This window comes from Rutilus rutilus (genome assembly GCF_951802725.1).
Source record: "Rutilus rutilus genome assembly, chromosome: 15".
Taxonomy (NCBI): Eukaryota; Metazoa; Chordata; class Actinopteri; order Cypriniformes; family Leuciscidae; genus Rutilus; species Rutilus rutilus.
This window is the reverse complement of record NC_140220.1, coordinates 38,079,950-38,104,778: the sequence shown is the minus strand read 5'-3', so window position 1 is coordinate 38,104,778 and position 24,829 is coordinate 38,079,950. Positions and strand designations below refer to the sequence as shown.

Genomic DNA, 24,829 nt, shown 5'->3' with positions numbered 1-24,829 from the left:
CGCTGTACAAAGTCTATTGCGCTGGGTGCAAGATAGGGCCCATAGTCTGGAATACAAGAGAAATCGGCTGGGTCAGTCTTATGATGGGACTGCTGTCACGAGTGGAAAGCATTGTGGTGTACTGACACGTGTGAAGCAAATGGCAAAAAAAGCCTTTTATGCTCACTGCCTCAAGCTTGTGCTAAGCACAGTAAAAGCCATCTCATCAACTTCGACGGCTGAGTGACACACGGTGGACTTAATGGACAGGTTGCCAGCAGTACGACGAGTCCTAGAAGAAAGAGCAGGGGAACAAACTAGGGAAAGGTCAGTAGATGCCCAAGGCCTTCTGTTACAAACTGACTAGGAGTCTTTAAACTTTTTGGAGATGCAAAATTCCTCTCTGACGTGCTCCAGTCTTCATGTCTTGATTTGGCAAAAGCAGTAGACCTAGTGAAGACACTCATTTTGGACACTGTAAATTATAGGAATGAGAAGGTATTTGATGATCTCTTGACAACAGTTTTTGGTATTAGCAGTGTAATATCTGGATGGAAACTATTCCCAAATGAAAGAGGAAGTTAAGCTCTGTCATGTCCGCAGGAAGAAGTCAAGCAGGTCTGAAGAGCAGAGAGTTTTTCAGAGCAGGGATATTTCACCAGGATTTGGACATGATGCTAAATGAGCTGAGGGTTTTTAGAAATAATGTGGTGACATAATGAGGGGTAACCAAGCTCTAAATCCATCTAGCGAAACATGCTGTGAGAATAATGTTCTGTTTCCTTTTGCTAGGATGAATGAGTCTGAGCTTGAAGACCTTGTAGCGTGCTATACAAAGTAAAGATATTGTTGGATCGAAAGAAAGTCATACAGAAGTCATACATAGAAAAAGTCAGAAACCATGCAGTATATTAGACCCAGCTGTTTGTGTTGAGCCATATAAAGATGGTTTCCAGGAATTCTTTAGGCTGTGTAAAACTGCAGTTACAGTCAGTATGTGAACACAGAGTGTAGAAAAGCTAAATCACTCAATCTTGATACGTTTGAGGATATCTTTGCCAGAAATCACAAGAACTCTAGGTTTCAACTTCTATAATCTGACATTGTTTAGAAGGTTCTTGCTTTTTCTTGGTAAACAAAGTATGTTTTCACCTGTCAGTGTCCAGAGATTTAGCACGTGGGATTTTATTTACAAAGGAGACATTATGATGATGAGTTTATTTAATAATTCATTTAGCCTTTGGACACAGAAAATGGATATAGTTTCTTTTTTACACACTTCTCTCTATGTTGTTTCAAATTGTAACTTTTCTCTTTTTGTAATTTCATCTGTCAGCTGTTTTTTTAGTGCAAACGTTTGATTATCCAACCAAAGGAATAAGAATAAAAATGTTTGGGAATAATATAGACAGAGTAATCAGGGGAAGACTGTCTACACTCATGTGTTCATTTGCTTTAATAAGAGTCCCATAAGATTTTTTTGTTTGGTGACTTTAAGCTTTTTGTCTTTTTTTTCAGCATACATTATTTATTTCTTTTGTATGGCATTGGAAATAAATGAATAACTTTAAATTCTTTCAGTTCGTTTGTGCTCTATAAATTCTGTAGAGTTTATTTTGGTTTGGTACAGTATGTCCCAGTCAGTCGTGTCACTGGACCATTGGAAATTATACTTTTCTTTCTTGGCATTTAACCACACCATGACACTTACGACACAATCATAATAAAAAAAGTTCGGTTACACTTTATTTTGATGGTCCCTTTTGAACATTCTGTTGACTAGAAGTAACTTTGCACCTACATGTCAACTAACTCTCATTAGAGTATTAGTAGTGTATTAGTAGAGTGTTAGTAATATCCGCTAACTCTTTATTGTGATGCTCCTCCAACAGACAGTCTACTGACTATAAGTATCTTTGCAACTACATGTCAACTTATCCTAACCCTACCTGTCTACTAATACTCTACTAATACTCTACTAACACTCTACTAATACTCTACTAATACTCTACTAACACTCTACTAATACTCTACTAACACTCTACTAATACTCTACTAATACTCCAATGAGAGTTAATAGACATGCAGGTGCAACATTACTTATAGTCAACAGAATGTGTTAAAGGGACCATCAAAATAAAGTGAATCCAAAGGTCCTTCTGTACTGGGAATATTATGTTTTTAAATCATTTCACATGATGTGGTGATGCGAGGGGAATGAATTATTACTGAATGAGTAAGTATTTTGGTAAATAACACATTTAATACAAAACATCCCACGGTATATAAGTGAAAAACAAATGCATTTTATTTCTTTGTACATTATATAACAACAGCTTGTAAAACAGACAAACAAAAAAGGTAAGAAGCATGGTAATATAATAGTCTTGTAGTAGAACTAAATTCACCCTGCGCTCACGTCATCTCTGGATCTTTTGAAAAAGGCCTTTCCTGAAGAAGCTGGAGGATTTAGAGGATTGGTTGACTTTCACATGAGAGTTGCACTCCAGCCAGACGTAATGAACACTGAATAGTTCACAGAATAGACATATGCCCAATTACACTCTGACTACTTGCTGTTATTGCAAAAGATACAATACCATGAACTTCAAAACTTACTTTGGTAAATCCCAAACACTGAAACAGTCTGCTAATGCCGGCTGTCTTACGGAGATAACTTTTATCGGTTTTAATGGGAAACTTTGAGGTTATTTTAATTATTTCCTTCAAAGTCAAAACATAAATGGAATAACTAGCTGACACATAATCAATGACGCGAATCAATATCATACCATATGTGCCTCATCAGATCATGTCCTAATGAGAGCTGTGGAGCATTTATTAACATATGGCGTCTCTCTGAATCAAATCTCTTTTCCGAGGTCAAACTTTGATCCTGGAGATTTTGTGTCTTTTTGGAAAGTTGTTGTGTCTTCAGTCAGCAGGAGTCTAGACCTCCAGCACAGTAAAGCTCACCAATATTCAACCCATCTGTCCAATATATAAAACATTAAATTAGTGCCAAACGCTGTCACTTAATCAAGATTTATGTGACACTCAAATGAAATATTCTCAACACGAAGTCACACAGTGAGTGAAAACCCCGTCCTTCATCAAAGTCGAGCCTATTTTTTTCTCATTAAAACTTAACAATGGTGACATTGATATTGATTGCGACCTTTGAAGTACAGTAATTACAATGTGTGCCTAAAAAATAACACTTTTGAGCCTCTTGTCATGTTTGAATCAGAATGCCAACCAGGGCTGAAAGAATGATAGATGCTTTTATTTCTGTATTCATGCAGTCTGTTTATTCCTCTCTTTGTTGGAATATTGTTAGAGTTTCACTCAGGCTGATCAGAGAAGCCTTCAGCATGGGGATTTATAAAGAGTCCCTGTAAAACTCTACTAAACTATAGTCCAGAGACTCATCTGTGTATAATCCTCTGACCCACCGAGACGACAGAGGCCATGTGTAGATCAACAGTCCCGTGGAAATGGCCAGAGATTTCTTCAAATACACTCAGCCCTTTTAACATTATACTTACTGGGTTCCGCAGTTAAATATCATATCAGAACAAACTACAAATGTGCCTGATCTGATCTCACCCACACAAACCAATAAAAAGGCCAACACACAGCAGGATGAGGTTTATCTAGTAGTCCTGTTGAGAGATGTGATTGTCCCAGTGTTTATCAAACAGGTCCTGACATTTCTTCTAGCGAAATGTTACTTCAAGAGGTCGATAGGATGAAAGTAGACTCACTCCCACTCACTTCAGACTGACAGTAGGGGGGTGGGGGTAAGATGTGTCACCCCTCTAACAAACCGTACCATTATTCTATTGTGACCATAAAGGGCTCATCAGTTTGGCTACTATTTAATTTGAGCATGTGTAATTATGCAAAATAGACAATATAAAACTTATTAGTGGTGAAGAGGCTGGTTGTTACAAGGTCTATAATATATCTCAGTAACTACACCTACTGTAAACTTTATTTTTTTGTGATTTGTTTGTAGAATATTCTCAGGTTTACGTTTCGTGAACTGAACTACATCAGCATTAGCCTCGAAGACACGAAGGGGGAGGGAAGAGACCAATGTCTCTCGCTCTTACTGGACTATTATCTCAAAACCATAATGATGAGCTTTCATTTATCCAAAACACATCAACTCTGAGCTGACACCAAAGGTCAAAGATATAAGAAGTTCATCATGTCTTGCTATAATTAATGTGTGTGCAAAGACCCTATCAAAATGACACTTTGCTCAGTGTTTCAGCTTTACAGAACATCCCAGAGAAGCTTCCTCTGAACAGATTGATAGTGCTCATGAAGAGCTGAAACATTAGTGAACGGAACCGTTCCTAATGTTTCTACAACACATTCACTATGATCCTGTGAACTCGTGATTCACACACAAGCGTGTCTGATAACGCTCGCTCGTGGACGGGTTAGTAATACTTGTAAAGCAGGGAAGGGTCAATTTGGAAAATATTTCCAGACGTTTTACAATGAAGCCTCAATGTTGAAGCCCTTTAAGATCTCTAAGATCCATGATCCCAGAACCCTGACAATGCTGAGACTAAGCAATATCTCAACCTCCCGATCAAAGACAAAAGACACTCTTAAAAATAAAAGGTTGCAAAAGGAGATTTTTTTTTATTACATTTGATTTGATTTGATGAATTAGACAAAGAAAGTAGTGAAATACACTCATTTGTCAAGGATAACGCAATAAAGTTAAAAACTTGGTCCTTGATGTAAAGCACAGACTTCACTCACAGTGACAGGTCACTTGAGCATTGCAATCTATTATAAATACAAAGCTACAATAAGTTTTCACATTTACAAAGTTCACAATCACTATTAAAGGGTAACTCTAGCCGAAACTGAACCTAGGCTCTTTTTGTTAATCTACCCGAGTCAAACTTTCGTGTAAAAGCATAATTAGGATGGAAACGCCACTTTTAAGTTTGACTGTATTTTCGTTTTCGGTCAGATTGGCTTGTGAATGGGAGTGCTGGGGCACTACAGTGATAGCATCAAAATCTCTATTTTTAAAACACTAAGACGGCTGGACACAACATGAAACTGTGCTGGAAGTCTCACCAGAACTCCAGCATTGACAACATTGTTTGTGTACACAGAGTTTACTAAAGAGAAAGGTTTTATTCGACTCACTTTATCAGTTAGTGTTTCCGGTGGCTGGAATTTTGTCAGTCAAAAGTAGTCGATCTCCGAACGCATAGATTAATTCCATGTTACCTAAATATTCCACTGTATCTACTAAAGATATCGAATGATCTCAGCTCACACCTAAAACGTGAAAGTTTTGCAGTGATAAGCTCATGGCTTGTGCTTTCCTCGAGTTAGCGTGATGTTTCAGCGTGCAGACGGTGTGGAGAGAGCTCCACCAGAGCTCGTGCCCTCAGGTCCGTCTGCATCTCGGCTCTGGTACTGTAATGTTCTGTACGAGAGGAAGTGGGCAGAACGAACCGAAGACTTCTCGCTCTGAGCACCGCATGACTCAGAAGAGGAGAGAGACACACAAAAGAGAGCTGTTAATCCGGTTTCTCTCTCTGCCTCCTGCGCCTCTTCTGTTCTTTCAGAGCCGGTAATTCAGTTTGTCGGATTCAAGGTCATTTTGTTCAGCTTCTGATGGGTCTCTAAATGACCTTCGCTTTTAATGGCGCTGACTCACTCGTATGGTTTTCTAGTCAGTGCCATACTCTTGAATCTGACACACGCTTCAGTTTAATCAACAGAGATGGTAATGTCATGACATTATGACATTATTATGATCTCCATCTAAGAAGTCCAGGTTTCTGCACTTGAGCTGTCAGAACACAGACGTTTCTCAGGTACATTTGAGCATCACATGTATCAGAATTCATGATCCATGAGTCATTCACTAGTTCGCCTGCCCGTTCAGCCTTAAAGGTTAATAGTAAACCAACTTGGCTTGCTGTCTTTGGAGGAGGCTGGAGCCTGAGGCTCGGCTCGAGCTCTGAGTTAACCCTGGGTGATATACAGCTATTAGGTCGTTTCTAAGGTGTTCTAAGGTTGCTAGGGCTTTTTGATTACCCGCTAAAGGAAAACTATCAGTCCGACCAGTTAGATAAGACACACTAAAGGCTTGTTCACACCGATGATTATAATGGACTATAATGATAACTGTAACTCTAAAGTTTTAAAGTCGGCATGAAATAGAAATAGCAGCAGTCTTTTCTTCCCTATTGTGTCGCATATATCCGAGAGAAACGCTTCAGGAACAAGAACAGATGTGGGCGGGGCTTGATTGTGTCTGTGGGGAATTGATTGGATGGTTGTGGTTTGCTATTGGCTGATCTCATGTGATTGACAGGTTGCTCCGCCCTCGTCATCAGAGAAGAGATGCTGCAAGAGGAGCTTATTCTGAGTCAAGATTATTAAAGCAGTAATGATGAATCATTTAGGATAAACTCAGCAATATTCCATTAAAAAACAAGTATCAATTTGGATTTTACGTTAATAATGATTCTAATTATATAAGAATAGGGAATTCTAGGTTTCATTCGTAAATATGTTAACTACATTAGTTAACATAAACTAACAATGAGAAAAGAGCTTACAAAGTATTTATTGTCAACTCAAGACAACAGCAAACCTTGTTAGGGCTGGAAAACTCTAGCCGGAGTTTCAGTCAGAAAGAGTTTATGGATTCTGAAAAAAACTCTAAGCCACTTTTACACAATAACCGTATGCTGGATTTGTCAAGTCAGCCTAATGATTCAGATGCGGTGCTGTTTCAGAAGCATCTCACATGATCTCACTGTCCACTCGCTGTCCAGAATCCATGAGTTTAGCCCACATCTCAGCATGTAACCTAGCAACATGAGCGGATAAATGAAGCCTCAGTCGCTGCCGCAGATCCAGCAAACGCTGTGTGTGTGTGTGTGTGTGTGTGTGTGGGTGATTAGTGAGCTTTAGGAGGAAAGGGTCTTCTGAAACACTCCTGCGTGCCAGCACACCCTGCCAGCTGAATCACCCTGATGCAGATCATCACAACACTAACCATCATCACTGGAACACACTCCTGTCTCGCAAGACATTCGCTGTTGTTTAAGTGATATAATCTCTATTAGGGGAATTGTGACACTTTTTTGCTTTTACAAGCCGAGCAAATAATGGGTGTAAGTAGAGCCAGTGCAGGTACAGCAGGACGCTCGAGCGCTGTCGTTTGTATATACTTCCCTGACTAAAGAAATCTTAATCTAATAGCCACCGGCATCATACAAATGATCAGAATCAGTGTCTCACTTTACCCCACTGTTACACCTGTAAGGAGGATACATCAAGATGCACTTTGTTTCATGTAAATATGGGACAAAATATCTGTGTATTGGTGCTTATGATATTAACATCTTATCTTTACCTCTTTAGGCTCAGAAAGAGAGCATTTAGAGATGCTGCATGTCATGCTGTGGATCAGTAAAGTTCTGTTGGCCAATGGACAAATATCCAAAGAAAATAACTAGCTACTAAAGTTTGTAAACAGTAACAATTTGTAATAATCTGATGGATTATTTAATTTGAAAATCCAAGATTAGCAAATTAAAATGCAGTTCAGTCTTATTTTCTACTTTACATGAAATCTATTAGCCAATCATTGCAAGCAATACTGAATAAGGAATAAAGATGTTCTGTGTAGTTGTTGAAAGGCTGGCCAGGACAGATATTAAATATTAAAATAAACTTAAATATTTAGACAGGGCTTATGATGTACAACTGCGTCTGACTGACAGATGCACATGGGAGAAGTCTAACACTACAAACCGTTGTTTCCATTCCAAGTGAATGTTCTAGACGGCGAGTAAAATGAGTCATTCAGGAACCAAAACCATAGAAATGCTATGGAGAAAGATTAGCCATGAATTATGAAATTAGTCAACGTGTGTGTTTGGTGCTTCGGGGTAAGATGTGCCAGTGGCTCGCTTTATATTGCTAATGAATATTCTTTCACTACATTGAAATATTTTGCAAAGTAAACCAAATTTTCATAACATGAGGTGAGCCTAAACTTTAGTTTTTTTTAACTCGTTCCCCTCCATTGACGGACATTTCCGGCTTTCCGTGTTTCCACTGTTATACGGTAGGGGGCGCTAATGCACATCTTGAGAAAGAGTCCTGACTCTCCTGATCAAGAAGCAGAAATGAGCGTTACATGTGATGATGCACATGTCAAATACCACGATCATCAAACATTAAACAGCGTATAAATCAAATCTGCCTAAAGTTACTGAATGAAATGTCGCCCCAGGACTGAGAAGCTTTAGGGGTGTTGATGGACTCATCTGTGTTTTAATCATCGTTCTGAATATGATCTGGATAAAACAACGGTCTTTGATAAAACAAAACGTGATTTTCTCAGCTTTTTGCTCAAAATGTTGCTTTTTTAATGAAACTAACCCACATTCAAGTGTTGATCAATAAGAATGCATGAAGCTAGAATATATATTGTTATGTTTAAAAGCAGAGGCTCTGTCTTTTATTTGGATATATTGCATGTTCAGATATTCATACACACAAATATTCTGGGGGCCATTAAACTTCTGTGAAAATGATCAAAAATGCTGGTGGGGAAAGAGTTAAAAGCTCATATCTGCATAGCAGTATGTTATAGATGCTCCTTATTTTACATGACATGCGAGACACCCTGAAATCATTTAATCTCATTTATCCAAACTGAGTAGAAAGTGCCACAGCTTGAGTCTAAACCTGAGAGATGGATTTTCAGTCCAGTGCGAGTAAGAATCTCTCCGATGGCGTGTTCTGGGAGGTCGGCTGTGATGTATGGTCTGGGTTTGGACCCCGAGTCCGAACTGAAACATTCACAGGAGTCCGGCCTCTCCAGGCCTTGAGCATCTTCAAGAATTCAGGACTTCGCTCAAACCTACAGGCTTGTTGCACTGAGCGATGAATGAATCTGAATCTGACTGTGAGAGTTACTATTCTCGTTACTAATAGAGAGGATTGTTTAACATATTTATGCATTCATTGAGTGGAGACAGAGAGCTGAAGTTATCGCCATGGCAACCAGATACTCTGGAATCTGCAATGTCATCCGATTGGAACAAACTAAAGCTACTTTTAGTGTTAGTGAGCCTTCACACAAACCCATCAGAGCCGTCCTCACAATTACACGACACAGAGCAGTGTAAGCGTTCAGCTGAACTTGCTCCACAGAAGAAGGAAAATCAATCGTAGCAACGTAAGGGTGAGTAAACCACATAAAGGTTTCATTTTTGGGTGAACGATTTCAAAAGAAACATTTCACTGTTAATGAGATGGGAAGCATAGTGTTAAACAGGGGTTTCCTCAGAGGTGAAATGAAAGTAGAGAACAGAGTTGGCGTAATGCAGATTATAAAACCCGTACAAAATGATGTCACTTCCTTCCGAAGGGCGGAGCCAAACATGAAGACATACATAATCAGTCTCTCTTTAGCAAGAATTAAGAAGAAGAATCGAATCTGAAAAGCAGAAAATAAAACCTCTCGAGGACAATTGTGTTTTATTGCTGGGCTTTACATTAGCCCGACACTTGTGCTATTCTCGAATCTGCTGTCTCCTCAAATTTATGTCTACACTAAATCTGCTCATGTGAACGAACACCAAACTGTGCATTAACCGGTGGCGACAGCGGCTTCATGTGAGCGGGTCCGAGCTGGTCTGTTCCTGAGAGAAGAGCAGTGTCGCACATTGGCAGATCTGTCCAGATGTCAAAGAGAAACACTATCTTCACACAGAGATGAGGGTGAGAAAGAGGAGTGATGAGAGAGACACAATGAGTGTGATATACCCACAATAAAGCCACGACGAGCTGATTTACATGATCCGCTAGATAGCTTCAGTAAAATACATCATTTGTTTAACCAAGACAACAATGAGATCAAATGGAAAGCAAAGGGACACTTTTGCTGAAGTTCCTGCTTCTCAAGTGTTTCTCTTCAGAAAAAGAGCCCATTTATCTCCCATTTTCATAAGAGATTTCAAATTACATGAATGTAGATCTTGATTCATATTCACTTATTCTAGGCTTATACCCGCCGCTTTATTTTCAATCAGTATGATGAGGCTTTTTGGTGTTTTAACGTTTGCTGCAAGAAAGAAATATTCTGATGCACTGGACTGCGTAGTGTTTGTAATAAAGCAATGAATCATGCCAACCTGTGCAACACTGTTTTGTGGTCAGGCTGTCAAAGGAAGAAATTATGTATTAAATGTACAAAATATTAATAACTGATTATGTTGTAGTCAGTGTATGCTTTTTCCTGTCAGCTTTTGATTTCTATGCTTTTTGTTAATAGTCAAATAAACCCTGTATGTGCCTTTTTTTTTTGCCAAATAATTCTGTCAGGTAAATAACGTGACCAGGTTTAGTTGTTCTTCCCTCATATTTAACAATTAAAACATTTATTAAATATTTTCCTCAAATTGTTTAAGGTAAATTGTAGGGTCAATAAAAACCACGACTGTGATTGGTGTGGTCAGTGCCTCAGTGGTGCTGTTTCAGACCCGGCTTACTGTGGACTGAAAATAAATCTTATTATTACTTTCATGACAGCAAGTAGAGCACTGATTTGTACAGAGGGAGCAGTTATCACATTTATTTTTGTCAATTACAAAAAGAATACCTTGACAATCAAGCTTGTATCACTTTATCAACTCCATGTCGTCATATAACTCCAACACATTATATGTTCGTTAGAAAGTGTGTGTTCTGCTCCTTTCTGCTGCCGTACAGTTACTCCTAACTAGAATACCTCTTTAGCACTCTTAAATAATTCAGGAGATGAGACCTAGTCTTGACACTTAGAAACTTTTATGAATCACACTTATTCGTAAGTCTAGGAATAAGAGTAAAATTACGTCATTCTTATTTTGACACTTACTCTTAGAGGCTTTATACATAAGGCCCCGATCTCTAGTGCCATGGACAAACATCTCTGAGGAATAAAAGGAGTGGAGATGTTTATCAAGTCAAGAAGATTAGTGAGAAGTGTGTGTTTATTAAGAGACAGTGGATGTTCACAGGTGTCTGTCTGTATATGGTGGAATATACTACCTGATGGCTAACTTTTACATAAGTGCTCTCTCATCAGTACAAACTGTTCATATCAGCACAGAACTGAACTCTTTCAAAACATCATTATCAATCCTGATGTCGTTTATGCTTGAATTTAAAGCGACACACAGTACAGTTACCACACGAACAATCCTCCCGGAGTAACCAGAGGTGACATGCTCTGCTCAAGGACCAGCAAACGTTGTATAGAAGAAGAAATACACAATTTGTCTCTGCACTTTCTGTTCAACCTTGTCATGCTGTGACAGTTCCCCCTTTGGATATCTCAGTCTCTCTGACTGACTTCCTGACATTCGTATTATTACACGTCTCTCTGAAATACCTGATTGTTACTTGTCAAAAGATGCATTCTGCAGTCAAATAACCTACAATTATGCTAAACTGTGGAGAGACCCAGCACAGTGTAAACACGGTAAGTTATGATGTCATGTTGACGTTAATATTCACAGTTTGTAGGCTCAGTGACTAAAGATTAGTTGAATTTGTTACATATTTGAGTTACTCTTTTTCGAGTAATGACTAAAATAACTATCATTTTAAGTTGTAGATCCCCCGGTACTGCAGAAAGGCTGGTATCGTTTGATGTACAAATTTCAGTGTTGATTTGGTACCGAAGGAATGGTACCTTTTAGTTTTCACTTTAGCGCTGTCCCTCTCGTCAGATCTTAAGACTTTTTAAACCCTGATTTGCGTGTAAAGTATAAAGTCAGTCCATCCCGCCACACTGTAAAACCGAATAAGTTGGCAAAACTCAAATAATTTGAGGTAATCAGTTACATCACGTTTTATTTTGTAATCATACATTTTAATTGCTCTTAACTTGAAATATTTGAGTAAGCTAATTCATGTACAACTTAAAATGATCATGTAATTTCAACTTAAATATTTTTAGTAGTGGAAACTTGTCTAGGTTTGACCAGCTAATTCAGTAAATGCTACCTTGCTAATTGGTGACACAATGCTTTGATAGCATTAGCATAAAATAGCACTTGCTGAATGAGTACAGCAATTAAAAACTTATTACACTGTTCTCAAACCAAGCTCATGCTCCACTGATCACCATGATGGTAACCCCCTAAAACCAGAAACAAATAACAGAAACTCTTCTAAACTAGCATAACAACACACTAAACACTACTAAATCTCCCACTTAACATTAATCTGGCACAAAAACAGTATATAACACTTAATTTTAGCATTTACTCTCCCTTTTGAGTGTCATGGCAAAGCATGCTGGGAAATAGAAATCCCAGCCCAGTTTCAGATCAATTTGTTTGTCTAAGTTCATACAACTCAAAACAATGAAACAATTCAACTTACTTAAAATGAGTCCGTTTTGTGAACTCAAAAGAAAAAGAAAGTTCTAAATACTCATAAAAGTTAATTTGATGGAAGTAATTTGTATAATTTGAGTTGGCCCTACTCAAACCAGTTAATTATTGTAAGCGTTAGGGTTTGTGGTGCACATCCAAGGTGTATTTAGTTCCTTCTGAGACACAGAGAGCACTGTGACTATGACACACGCTTGAACCACATTATTTGCGGGGGCTGTTAATGAATATTCTCCTTCTGTGGTGTAACCAGTGGAGACGGGGGGAAGGGAAGGCTGATCTTTTGGAGGAAGGCGACACAAAAAGATCTTCAAAGGGCCTGAAATTTGATCAGAGATTCATGAGTTTTAGAGAGGTATCCAAGGCAACAATTTCATGAAGGGTGATTGAAGCTCTTGAGATGAAATTAAAAACAAATTTGTTCCACTGTTGATGACGGTGACATGGTGTGTTCATCAAGAGCGACAGCGATCGCATCAGTCAAGAAGGGTGGAGAGCGGTGTGGGATATCCATCAGGAGCATCACTGATCGCTCTGATATTGTGTTTTAACAGTCAGGATGAATCATCTAACGTGGGTGAATCACTTAAACACAGATTATAAAGCGCCGGGCAGCAAAGGTGAAACACAAGAGCTGGTCGCGTCAGTGGAGCCATCTTTATTCTTGATCTCAGACCATAAAACACTGGTTTCTGCACGCAATTAATTAACACATGATACAGTGTGTTCATGTTCATCTGTATTACACTATTACCTAGAGCTGAAAGCATATTCGGATTAGTTGAATGTGCAAAGTGTTGTGGACGTGAACGACGGCCATTCAAATTCCACGAGACCTGAGGAATCTTCTGCAAACGCTCGTGTGCTACCGCAAAAGTTTTGGTTCATGCATTTAAAAACTGCTGTTGATTTGGGACACATACATCCTAATCTTACATTTACATTTGTAGAAGTGTTGCAGATGATTTCATCCAAAGCAACTAACAAATGAGGAACATCACAAGCAGTTTATCATCCAATTGTATGCACATACAATCATGTTTTTTTTTATCATAACTTCCATGGATTTCATCCAATGTCAAACATGAAGAACACATCAGGATTCATAAGGGCAAAAGCTGACATGAAAATCTTATGTGTATATACAACCATATACACTAATGAGCCCCAGCAAGCAGCCCTATTTTAAGCGACTTTAAAACTACATGTCAACTTATTCTACTAACCCTAAACTAACTCTATTACAGGCTATAATACTATACTGAGAGTTAGCTGACATGTAGTTGACAAGTTACTTATAGATAGTAGAATATCTAAAGTCGAAAATCAAAATAGTGTAACCAAATTTTGAATATATTTTATTAAAGTAATAAAAAGAATCTTAAAAAAAAATCTAGATAATGTTTTCCATAATTCATGAATGAGAGACATGTATAAGAAAAAAGGGGAAAAATATAAATGTGTGTGTGTGTATATATATATATATATATATATATATTATACCAGATGCCATATATATATGCCAACCATATACACTAATGAGCCCCAAAAAAACAAAACAAAGACCAGTCAGGCGAAAAGAATATCCTTGAAGAAGGCCACATATTAAGGTCTGGGTAGATCAGATGGTAAACAAACAATCAGTTCTCGTAATCAGTGTGTTGGATGCAGGAGAAACAGGCAGGAATGAAGATCTGAGAAGGATAAAGACTTTGACGAGGGCCACATTGTTATGCCAAGGCGAATGGGTCAGAGTATCTCTTGTGTGTTGCTGCTGGTCAGCAATGGTGAGAACTTACCAACAGTGTCTGAGGAGGAACAAACCACAAACCAGCGACAGGGTGTTGGACATCTGAGTCAGTGATGCCCGAGGGAATGAAGGCTATCAGGGTCACAGCGCCAGCGTCAGAACTGGACCTTAGAGCAGTGGAAGAAGCTCGCCTGGTCCGATGAGTCCTGTTTGCTTTTACATCACGTGTACGTGTGTGTCATTGCCTTGGGGAAGTGATGGCACCAGGGTGCACTGTGGGACGACAAGCCGGTGGAGGGAGTGTGATGTTGAGTGTGAACCCTGGGTCCGGACATTCCTGTGGACGTAAATTTGGCACGTGCCACCTACCTAAACACTGTTGCAGAGCAGGTCCAGCCCTTCATGACACCGGTGTTCCTGGTGGAAGCGGCTCTTCCTGCAGGATAATGAACCCTGACACACTGCACACAGTGATCAGGAATGGTTTGAGGAACATGATGAAGAGTTCAAGCAGTTGCCCTGGCCTCCAAATTCCCCAGATCTCAATCCAGTTGAGCATCAGTGGGATGTGACCAAGTTTGATCCACAGCGACTTCACCTCACAGCAACCTCTGCAATTTATAAAGAAGGATGCATTTAAAGGCACACTATGCAAGATTTGTACCTTAATATAACAGCTTCGAAATCATTTGGATGGTAAACGAACCCGTAGTAGGGCGAATCCTGGAAAAACCACAATGCAGGTTTGAGAGGTGGTGTCCCGACAAATCTCACGAGAATCACGACCTGCTTTACGGCACGACGTCACATACATCAACACCATATGAAGAGCCTCTGTGGAAGACACACGCATTTCAGACGTGAATCATGGCAGAGTCGAGGAAGAAAACGAAGAAAGCGCGGTCGGAAGAGTGCAGAGACGGTACTTACGACAGTAACGTTAAACACAAGTACTCCACGGCGACTCTAGGGGGCGCTGTTTGAGAAAAACGGAAACTGCATAGTATGCTTTTAAGAAATTTAAAATGTTAGTACATTCACATTTAGGATCATTCTACACGTCTTCATAAATGAGGCCCCGGGTTCTGGACAGGCCTTGAAACCTTATTGGTCTCCAACAAGAGAACCAGTGAAGTTTCCACGTCAGACTCTTAAACCAGTGGAAACACCTTACATATACATTCTATCTCTATTTCCCGAAATCTCCTGGCATATTTCTGGCATATTACTGTGGAACAACTGGCGTAACATGTGTACAAAACATGGTGTTAAACAACTGCCATTAAATATACAATTTCTTGGTTTCCACTGTGACAGAGGCCTGAACCTCTCGCAGGATCACCTTCAGCTATAACCCTCTCTCTGAGAACTTGTGTTCATTTAGCAGCTGTGGGATTTCAGCTCACCCTCATCACTGATGACCCAGAAGCTCTTCAAAGCCTACAAATGTCTTAAAATATTTCATGTTAAAATATTTATCCTATGTCCTGGATTAGAGATCTGCTGGTGGCCTGGATCATGGTGGTATAATGTATGATGAGTTTAGATATTGTGTGCGGTGATGACATTTCTCAGTGTCTGGAGGATAAGCTGGACAGTTCTCTGATTGGCTAGCAGGAGTTAAATAGCAGCCAGTTAAATGTGAACCATCTGACACCTAATGAAACAGCTGATTCACTCAGAAGAGTGAGGACTCACTTGTGTTTCTAATCTAGAGTAACACTGTCCGACAGCGACCCCAGCAGAGGATGTGTCAGAGAGACACATACAGTTTTCAGTGTAACTTGATCAACCCGTTGTGGACTGAGGTATAGAATTAGATAACACAAAACAAAAATCAATTTTTCCATCTATTACATGAGATGTTGATATTGAGTAGCTTTGGAGGGGCTTTATTTATATATTGCATAGAAACCATCTTACATTTGATCACGTTTATCGTCACCCGGCTGGCTGAAGTTCACTTAACCCATAACCCATGTTTCTGTCATTGCTTTACAGTCACTTTTCATCAGTTTAATGAAGTCCTTGCTAAATAAATTTTTTTTTTTTAAAAAGTGATTAAAACATTTGGATGGTAATTTAAATGCATTTATACATTCTTGGGGCTACTGTACATATTAACATTACTGGCCAAACTAATTCTGAGTAGAATATTTTGAAAGGACCCACATCTGGACCCGGAAGAGTCGTGGTGTGATGATGTCATCTGATGGAGGACTGTGGCACTGCACAAAATAATATACACAAAATATACACATAAAATCATTTGGCACAGAACTTCAGATATTTAGCTTTGATTTTCTTGAAGTTTTAGAGTTCAACATGTTTTGCAAAATATACTGTATATAAAATATATATTTTACATTTTCATAAACTTCATAATTTTTTTTAAACTTTACAACTTTTTTTACTTCTACAATAATCTGTGAAGTGTTCCCTTTAACAAGATACCAAACGTTAGACTGTACTCTGGAGTATTTAAGTTGGGAAGGTCCTCTTCAAGCTCAATAACTGGGACGGTTCACAGGGAAAACAACTTTATTTGAACAAACTTTGGAAATAAAAAGCGGTTGAATCCAGCAAGACACTGTCCCTCAGGCCTAGCGCTCGGACACACAGCTGTGTGGTGCATTCTGGGTCTGTACAGTTGCTTTTGAACAAACACATATCACAACATCAGCATGTCACCAGCATGACCCGAAAGGAGGAAATCACGATTTCAGCAGGTTTAACTGCATTTCAGAGAGACTGAAAAAAGAAAATGTGTTTTTCTGTATTGAAATAAGTGTGGGAAAGCTTCTTTAGCTTCACAGGGTAGTGAGAAACTAAAATAACAAAATATAACACAGAAATGTTATTTTGGGTCTGTACACTTGACCCATTAAAACATTAAAATATGCGGGTCAAATTGTCCTGTTACGTTATGGTAATTTTGTGTGTAAAAACACATCAGTGTGTGGAAACGCTGCATTGCATGTTCATGAGACAAAATGAGAAAAAGTCACAAAATTTCAAGAAAACAAAAAAACAACCACTGACTGATATTTCCCACAACTCAAAAATCCAAGCGTGTGAAACTGAGCCGCAACAGCACATGAGGTGACCTGAGGCCATTTCCTGTCCAACAGTGTCATCTAGCTGTGACAAAGACAAACTGCAAACAACTGGGTTTGAGAACCAACATTTATTGAAATTTACAAAAGGCTTCATTGACTTTTTTTTTTTTACAACTTGAAATAGTTCCAGTAAAATGACAGCATGGATGACCCTGCGCACACACACACACACACACAGCAGGAGCATCACCTGCGCGAGGACCGGGCCTCCAGGATCCGCACCACCAGCCGGTTCTTCAGCGTGCTCAGCTTCCTGCTGTAGTTCTCCTGCAGGACGGTGTCGAGGCGCAGGCGCAGCCGCTGGAGACACGGCAGAGAGCGGCCGTCCGGCACGTTCAGCAGCGTGTGGAACAAGTCCTGCCACAGCTCAGCGTGAACCATCCTGAGAGAGAGAGAGAGAGAGAGAGAGAGATTCCCATTGATTATTAATATGCAAAATAGATCCCTCAAATTCTGGATGCATCTAAAATCAAGTCCCACAGAATCGCTACATTTTAAAGCACTACAAACCCAAGAACTGAACCCCGAGAAGAGTCCCCTCAGTCAGCTGGTTCTGAGACTCACTAACCGGACTAACTCTAACACTAACCAGTCTCAGACCAGCACTGCTTCTCACACTAACAGCACAATAAGTAAGGGTTAACGAGGTGTCCATCGGCAGGTATTAATGGACGGCGGCGAGGCGTGAAACGTCCGATGCGCAGCGGAGGCCTCCGCCGAAGTCCATTAACACCTGACGATGGACACCTCGAAGGGCATTAACCCACTTACACCATGGTCACTTGCCAAATAACACATTTTTAAAACATTAGCTTATATTTTAATCAGTTTTACAATCGAAATCTAAAGTTTTTACAAACAATAACTTGGTTTCCCTGGTTACGCCTGACGGTTTATTTACTAGGTGTCCTCTATCACTTTTTAATGGACACCCTGCAGCCAATCAGAATAGAGTATTTTCACCCAGACCACGGTATAAACCAAATTACCAAACAGTCTAAAAATACATATCTGGAATATTGGGATCAGGAAACTAAAACAAAGTCAATTACAATTCTATCGAAATCTGAAATCAAATTATGACTTGGAAGAATATCTCCAGAGTGTGAGAGACACAAAGCAGAGACGGATCCTGAGCATGTGTGTGTGTGTGTGTGTGTGTGTGTGTGTGTGTGTGTGTGTGTGTGTGTGTGTGTGTGTGTGTGTGTGTATATATATATGTGTGTGTGTGTGTCTGTGCCACAGCCTGAGAGACAGCAGGTGAATGTGTGTGTAATGTGTGTGTCTGACCTCAGTGTGTTCCCTATTGTCCACCACAGTGACCCTCAGTGATATGTGTGTGTGTGTGTGTGTGTGTGTGTGTGTGTGTGTGTGTGTGTGTGTGTGTGTGTGTGTGTGTGTGTGTGTGTGTTAAAACACTATGGTGTAAAATGTTCACAGATATTATAATTTGTTACACTGTTAATTTGTACAATTAATTTAAGTAGTACATTTAGATTTAAGTTATGTTATAATATTTTATTATTTTTATGTCTTTATAATTATTCTATGCATTCCAAGCTTTGGCAATATTGTAATATATCATATTGCGGTACTCCATATGATAAAAGGATAACAAATAAAATGTACTATTGATTAAAATGCTGATTTGGTGTTACAGTGTGTGTGTAAATGAATAGTCTTGGATTTGGTGCTGAAACCCAAAGCACAGGACAATAGAGACGCCAGAATAACTATATTCATGAGTCATGATTCTGAAGATGAAAATACTCATTTTAGATCCACATGCTTACACGCGGTCACTGACGAGATAGATTTATAATGATGTCGGTCACTTTTTACTGGTAACATCAGACATCTGGCATCATCAGGACACACACATCTTCCCCCGTTGCTTTATAATGCATTATATTCAACATTATATAGTAGTTTAATGTAGTACTGACACTTTAATTTTTATTTTGGGTGAACTATACACAATACAGATTGTCACGGTCCACGAGACAGACTGCTGCATGTTTGTATTGTGAAACATTGTGCCGCCTCTACCGGTCACATGATCATCTCACCTTTTGAACACGCCATTGGTCCTCCAAACGCCGCCCTCCTCCTTCACCTGCATGTACGTCCCGAACAGCATACAGTAGACCGTGCCGGCGATGCCGAAGTAATCCGTCTGTGAGGAGGAGAGCACAGCACATGAAGCCGACCGCACTGAGAACACTGAGTCTGCGCTGAAGGCAATGCTAGGAGACACTGATGTCATTTCTACAGGACAAACTGATGTCATTTCTACAGGACAAACTGATGTCATTTCTACAGGACAAACTGATGTCATTTCGACAGGACAAACTGATGTCATTTCTACAGGACAAACTGATGTCATTTCTACAGGACAAACTGATGTCATTTCTACAGGACAAACTGATGTCATTTCTACAGGACAAACTGATGTCATTTCTACAGGACAAACTGATGTCAGCATTTCTACAGGACAAACTGATGTCATTTCTACAGGACAAACGTAGTTCAGGCAAGAACTCAAAAGAACTAAGTAAATACTTTCATTTCTACAAGCTCAAACTGAGTTCTAATAAAGCGTAAATATCAACGATATAAAATTAAGTAAAACCTACTCAACTTTTCTAATATTGGAGTTCCCATCATGCACTGGGGCATGAATACTTAATAAGGTTGACTTTTCACTGTATTTTCACTGTTTTATCATTGCTTCTGTTGTTAGGTTTGGTAAATTGCCATTTTATGACATTTGGAGTTCATAATCTACTCGAAATGACACACTCATATCATAAACGATCTATCGAATGTTACGCTCATTGTGTAGCGAGTACTGAGGGCTCTGTGTTCAGGTGCTATGCCACTACTAATATGTAGATTTGGAATCGACACAATATCGTTTGTATTATTTACCGAGATGTGTCCAAGTAAAATATATACTTTGAAAGTGTGGTTGAATTCAGTGTTGTATTATTTACTTAAATATTATATAATTAACTTGGCAACTGGGTGTAGTGTGTGTGTGTGTGTGTGTGTGACTTCACCCGTAGTGTTTCTGAAGCCCAAAGTGGGCGGAGCCGGCCGTCGCCATCTTGGCCGCGCGTCACTCCCGGATAAACGGAAATGTGCAGCGAGGTGGATTAGCTGAGGTGACGCTAACGCTAGCAGACAAACGGCTAGAAGTGACATCAGCGGCAATCCACCCGTCACTCAAGTGGCCACGCCCTTAATTATGCAGAACTTTAAGGCTTAATATAATTTAAACGGATGAGTTATTAAAACATTCGCCTCCTTCACAGTCGTCATGAAGGCCAACATTAGCTATATAGACCAAAACCACTTTAAGTACCAGGCTGTAAACATGTTTTTCTGCTGTAAAGTTGGGCATTTTAACACAGGGGTTTATGGGATTGAGTCTCTTCTGCAGCCGGCCTCTAGTGGCCAGTGGATGAACTGCAGTTTAATCACTTCAGTGTTGATTCACGAGAGAGACGGGAAGGTTGCCGCTTGGTTCACACCAGCGCACGATAACATCGTGTTTATTATAAGCACACACTGCAGTTTTGTCGTTTAAATGCTCGAGCTCGTTAAAGCAGGATTGATTCTGATTGGCCGTCACTGTTTTTATCGTTCATCAGCTGGAAAAAAATTAATCTTTCTGCAAGTGATTCCAATGATATCATTTTACTGTGCCATTATCGTTATAGTTGTGCTATTCTTTTATATTTATTTTGAATAATTTTAGAAGTAAATCGTTATTATAGTTTTCGTTCCTGGTGCAAACGGGCCTTAATGCTGATAATTCTGTCATTTATACACCATTTAATTCCCCACCAGAAACTAATTGTAATACATCATGATGCAGCTCTTCCTCATACATCAGATCATAGTGACCAAAAAGGTCTACAGTGAAGCACACAGCGGACACACACACACAGCGGACACACACACACACAGCGGACAGACACACACACAGCGGACACACACACACAGCGGACACACACACACACAGCGGACAGACACACACACAGCGGACAGACACACACACAGCGGACAGACACACACACAGCGGACAGACACACACACAGCGGACAGACACACACACAGCGGACAGACACACACACAGCGGACAGACACACACACAGCGGACAGACACACACACAGCGGACAGACACACACACAGCGGACAGACACACACACAGCGGACAGACACACACACAGCGGACACACACACAGCGGACACACACACACAGCGGACACACACACACAGCGGACACACACACACAGCGGACACACACACACAGCGGACACACACACACAGCGGACACACACACACAGCGGACACACACACACAGCGGACACACACACAGCTGGTCTGCTACGAGTGATGAAGGTCACCTGGTAGCTCCAGGGTCGTCCGCTCAGCATCTCCACACACTGGAAGCCCGAGGTCATGCACTTGGCCGTGAACGCAGTGTTTTCTGGGAAGAGTGTCATGTCGATGCTCTGGCCCAGGTCGATGAGAGCCAGGCCGTGCTGGAGGTGATCCCGCTCGAAGCAGTCGTTCTCCAGGAACCTGCACACACACACACACACAGAGACGGGTCAGTGAGCGGCGGGAGTCTGGGACACACTGTGGCGTCAGCACACACACACACACACACACACACAGAGAGACGGGTCAGTCAGTGAGTGGCGGGAGTCTGAGACACACTGTGGCGTCAGCACACACACACACACACACACACACACAGAGAGACGGGTCAGTCAGTGAGCGGCGGGAGTCTGGGACACACTGTGGCGTCAGCACACACACACACACACACACACACCTCTCCCCCAGCAGGAAGTTGTCGGGCTTGATGTCGGCGTGTATGATGTGGGCCTGGTGAAGCTGCTGGACCATGTGGAGGATGCAGACGGTGAAGTAGAGCACCAGCGGCTGTGGCAGGACCTTCTCACTGCGACTCTTGTACAGGTTTATAGCGTTCTGGAGGACACAACATTCATCCATTCATTATTCATTAATTAACATCCAACATTACCCCGCCGTTCAAAAGTCTGGGATCAGTAAGATTTTGTTAGTGTGTCTGAAAGAGTCTCTTCAGCTCGCCACGGCTGCGTTTACTTGATCAGAAATACAGTAAAACAGTGAAATATTATCACAATGTAAATCTGCTGTTTTCTATGTGAATATACAGTAAAGTGTAATTTATTCGAAACTTGCCGGCCCAGAAAAGTTATTAAAGACAGTAAAACCTAGACGCGCCGTGCTGTTACACTACGTGAACTCACTCAGAGAAACAGATGAAGAGTTGAATAAAGTCGTTGTTTTTTGCGCACAGAAAGTATTCTCGCCGCTTGATAAACTTAAGGTTGAGCCGCTGTAGTCACTTGGACTATTTTAACAATGTCTTTAATAACTTTTCTGGGCCGGCAAGTTTCGATCCCATAGAAGCCTATGGAGGAGTGAGACAGCTCTCAGATCTCATCAAAAATATCTTCATTTGTGTTCCGAAGATTAACGAAAATCTTACGGGGTTGGAACAACATCAGGGCGAGTGATTACTGACAGAATTCTCATTTTTGGGTGAACTAACCCTTTAAAGCGATCTTATGTTGTTTTGACAATAAAATGAATGACAGACACACATGGCTGCTGTCACTTTAAGAGCTAGTGCACGGATCCTGAGTTCATTATACTATCACAAGTATGCGTTTTATGCTTATTTAAGACATAACCGACTGTGTTTAGAGGATACTCACGACACAATTCTGCATATTGAAGCAATATAATCCACGAAAAAGATCTTTTGTTACAGCAGGCGAGCTGTTTTTGAGGCGGCTTTACTACACGTGCGCACACTAAACGTCTCTCAGAGAGCGCGCGAGCACCGGATAGTTTAAAACCGCTTTAAAGTTGAAACTGATAAAACTTAAAAAGACATGCTAATGGTAAACTTGAGTTACGATGCAATGCTGGCCCGACTGTGCAAATGAATCCTCCGTCGTGTCCGCCTCCTGAACGGAGAGTCTAGCATCGCCTCGTGCCGAGAGGAGACGCAGCACTGCTGAATCACTCACGCTGTGTGTGAAATTGATCTCGCAGAGAGTTTGAAAAATACTGATTTGATTTTATAATCTGTGTGGATTCATTTACTAACACAATGCACATGCTGAAGTGAATCAATGGTAGCGGGAATTTCCGGCATTATAAGTGGGAGACCTGCGGGAGTGATTAGAATTATGCGCAATACCCACGCCGAAATTGGAGCCCTGTGATCCTTCAGGAATCATTCTAACATGAGGATCTGATTTTCAGGATTCTTTGATGAATAGAAAGTTCAAAAGTACAGCATTTATCTGAAATAGAACTAATGTGCATTTGCATAAGGTAAAACAGATGAAAAAAGGAGACAGCGCTTCTAACAATCAGTGCTATTTTAGTATTATTTATATACTATTATTGCATTTACTCACTTTGGCTGCAATATTTTATTTATTTGAACTTTAGTAAATTTGTCATGTGATTGTCATTTTTATTGCTTTTGTTTTTAAATACCTCTCTATGCCCTAGAAGTATGTACTGTTTTACAGAAGAAAAGTACATCATTTTGAGTGTGAACTATCACGTCATAATTGCATAAACACTCTGTCGCTTAGTTACATGCAATCTGTCAATGTTTAAACTGGCCTGTCAATCATCTTCTCAGGTAAAATCCTGTAGAGAAATGTAGTCACACTTTCATTCGGAGACTCTCCTCATGTTTTCATAATGATGCACTTAAAAGTTAATTGACCAAACGCATCGTTATAAAAGTTCACAATGCGATGAAATATAATGTGGATAACATTTAATAAATATATTTTCGCCAGGTTAGATAGGCTACTGATTATGAATCACTCAAACCCCTTTATCTAAACCGCTCTGCTTAGCCGTCGGTCTCGCACATCCGTCCTGGTTGTGTTTTTTTTTTTAAGTAGTACTTGTGACGAAGTGACTCTCTCTCGCTCTCCCACATTCCCCTCGGCTATATCAACATGTTACATGAATGCACCATTTTGTGTTAACGGACAAAATCAGTTGTTTACTGGCCAGTCAAATCAGAGATGAAGACCTGGCCTTCATGTTTGAGGACTGTTAACGTGATTGGCTGAGAGCTCACCAGTAGTGTGCCACAGTTGTGCAGCTCTCCAATCAGGACGCTGCCGTTGGTGAAGAGATGAGCCGAGTATATGGTGTTGAACAGGTGGCGTACGCTGGGCTGCAGACGGGCGTTCAGCTGGCTGTCCATGTAAAACTCCCACGGGTTCGCCGGCTTCTGCACCTATGAGGACAGAAGAGGAAGAACACGAGCTATTGGACATGTCCATCTCAAGACAGCTGCTATTGGTCAGTTTCTACCACTGTAGCACATCAGGCTCAGTGTAATGGGCATCACTATCTGTATATTAAAGGGATCGTTAACCAAAAATGAAAATTAGCCCATGATTTACTCACC

General features: G+C 40.4%; 2 protein-coding genes across 3 annotated transcripts in view; one reads left to right on the top strand and one right to left on the bottom strand.

Moving 5' to 3' along the window:
• The window catches only part of LOC311304780 (uncharacterized protein), a gene marked incomplete at its 5' end in the record, with an annotated part of 578,336 nt that overhangs the window by 291,457 nt on the left and 262,050 nt on the right, over positions 1-24,829 (top strand). The window lies entirely within an intron of this gene.
• Positions 16,716-24,829, bottom strand: part of bub1 (BUB1 mitotic checkpoint serine/threonine kinase) — a 29,549-nt gene continuing 21,435 nt past the window's right edge. For both annotated transcript variants that reach the window (XM_084432144.1, XM_084432145.1), the window contains 5 exons: positions 24,494-24,655; positions 22,160-22,317; positions 21,726-21,903; positions 19,379-19,485; positions 16,716-17,691 (listed from right to left, as the gene is read on the bottom strand). In XM_084432144.1, the coding sequence (XP_084288270.1) occupies positions 17,496-17,691; positions 19,379-19,485; positions 21,726-21,903; positions 22,160-22,317; positions 24,494-24,655 (801 nt within the window). In that variant the 3' untranslated portion in view covers positions 16,716-17,495. The remainder of the gene's footprint in view (positions 17,692-19,378; positions 19,486-21,725; positions 21,904-22,159; positions 22,318-24,493; positions 24,656-24,829) is intronic.